The sequence below is a fragment of the Glycine soja genome, chromosome 6 (assembly GCF_004193775.1).
Source record: "Glycine soja cultivar W05 chromosome 6, ASM419377v2, whole genome shotgun sequence".
Taxonomy (NCBI): domain Eukaryota; kingdom Viridiplantae; phylum Streptophyta; class Magnoliopsida; order Fabales; family Fabaceae; genus Glycine; species Glycine soja.
This window is the reverse complement of record NC_041007.1, coordinates 32,791,264-32,793,578: the sequence shown is the minus strand read 5'-3', so window position 1 is coordinate 32,793,578 and position 2,315 is coordinate 32,791,264. Positions and strand designations below refer to the sequence as shown.

Sequence of the window (2,315 nt, the reverse complement as noted above, 5' to 3'; positions counted from 1 at the left end):
TTAACAGTAAAAATTGTAAAATAGTAAAACAAAACAAATATAGCAAAACAAAAAATAGAAACAACAACAAAAATAGACAAAAACAACAAACAACTATTGAAAATAGAAAACAAATACAGAAAACAAACTAAAATAGCAACAGAAACAGAAAACAAATATAGAATACAGACTATAGAAAAACAGACAATACAAAAAACAACATATTTTTTGTTTTCTAAACCTTTTCCCTCGCACTTGAAGTGCACATTGTCCTCAATGTAAGCATGCAATGAAAAGAGGCAACATATAAACGAAGGGAGGAAAAAACTCCTCAAGTGCCTTTCATGGCACATCATCACATAAGATTGGCAAGACCAAAGAGAGGTCCACCACAAACTCTTCCTCCACTTGAGGGCTCTCATGAAAAAGCTAGAGTCAGTGATCACTCACTTTGAAGACTTTGCCGATAACTTCATTTTTAATCTCAACTGCACCATGGGAAAAAACATTAGTAATAACAAAAGGTTCATCACATCTTGATCTAAGTTTACTAGTAATAAGCTTGAGGTGAGAGTTAAACAAGAGCACTTTTTGGCCAATATGGAACTCCTTCCTAAGAATCCTAGAATCATGAAAACTCTTCACTTTCTCCTTGTAAATCTTGGAGTTCTCATACACTTTTAAGAGGATCTCCTCAAGTTCTTGCAAATGGAGCTTTCTTTCCATACCCGCTTCATCAAATGTCATGTTACAACTCTTCACTTCCCAATAAGCATAGTGCTCAATCTCCACCGGATGGTGGCATGCCTTACAAAAAACCACCCTATAGGGAGACATCTTCCAAGGTGTTCGGTAAGTGGTCCTGTAAGCCCATAGAGCATCATCAAGTAGCCTGCTCCAGTCACTCCTATTGGGTTGCATTACCTTCTGCAACACTTGCTTGATCTCTCTATTGAAAACCTCTACTTGCCCATTAGTTTAGGGATGATAAGCTGTAGCAACTCTATGCACAACCCCTTACTTCTGGAGCAAGGATGCCAAGTGATGCAATCCTACCCCGCAAGGGCATTGGATAGAAGACTCCAAGTAGATTGGGCTAGAGATGCAAGAGAAGGCCCTAGGGTTCTCATTAGCCTTAGGGTAGATTTCGGACCCATGGGCTAAGTATGAACCCACTTATCTTTGTACATATTAGATTAAGGTTTCATTATTTTTGGGCCTTGTATCTAGGGCTCCATAATGTAGGTAGGGTACCCTAGAAATGTAGGATTTTTCAGCCCTTGTATTTTAGGGCACCTAGACTAGTTTTTTGTATTAAGGGTAGTTTTGTAATTTCACATGCATTAAGTGAATATTTGATGTGTGTGTTGAAAAATAAATTTAATTGAAATGGGAGAAGCCCAATCCAATTAAATTTTAGAGCGGGGGGGGGGGTGAGCATTTGCTTGCTACACCCCATTGCCACATCATATAGTCACACTTTGTGCATGTCCTTCATGCTTTACATGCCTCATGACACCTAAGCACACTTAGTGGAGAATCTTGGACTTGATCTTGGATTAGTGGGCTGAACCATAACTAAAATTCACTAATCATAATTAGTGAAATTTTGGCTCCACAAATTCAATTTCAAATCCAAGTGAAATTTGAATAGAAATTCAAATTTCCTTCCAATTTTGTGTGACACTTAGGCTATAAATAGAGGTCATGTGTGTGCATTTTTTTCAACTTTGATCATTTAAATATTAAACTTCAGATTTCAGAGCTCTTTTAGAGCACAAAATTTCGTGCTCTTCTCTTCCTCTCCCTTTATTCATCTCTTTCTTCCTCCAAGCTCTTATCCATGGCCTCCTATAGTGGTGAGCTTCTTCTAGACTCATCTTCTCCTTGAAGTGGCGTCTCCTCTCTCTCTTCCATCTCCATTCCGTTGTCATTCATCTTCCAAGAAGCAAAGGAATCCATTGATGAAGAAGATCCCACCAAGGTCTTGTTACGGAAGTGGATCCCTTGGTCATTGATAATGACTCTAGGCACACCAAACCTGCAAAAAAATGTTAGATCTCTCAAAATCCACAACAACTTTAGAATCATTAGTTCTGGTGGCCTTAGCTTCAACCTATCTAGAAACATAATAAAAAAGAAGGATATATGAAAAACCATGAGAAAAAACAAATGCACCCACAAAATCAATACCTCAAACACCAAAAATCTCACATAAAATTGTAGAAGGATATGTGATATGAAGTTTTGATGATGCCAAAGATGAATGCTATTCAATTTTGATCCAAGTCAAGAATCAAGAAATTCAAGAAGAACGATGAACTTAGTCCATAGGA

At 37.7% G+C, this 2,315-nt stretch overlaps 1 protein-coding gene across 1 annotated transcript; it reads right to left on the bottom strand.

The window, feature by feature from the left end:
* Positions 1-414: 414 nt before the first annotated feature.
* Positions 415-900, bottom strand: LOC114416109. Its single transcript, XM_028380988.1, has one exon. The coding sequence runs from the start codon at positions 898-900 to the stop codon at positions 415-417; it is 486 nt and encodes a 161-aa protein (XP_028236789.1).
* Between the last annotated feature and the right edge of the window lie 1,415 nt (positions 901-2,315).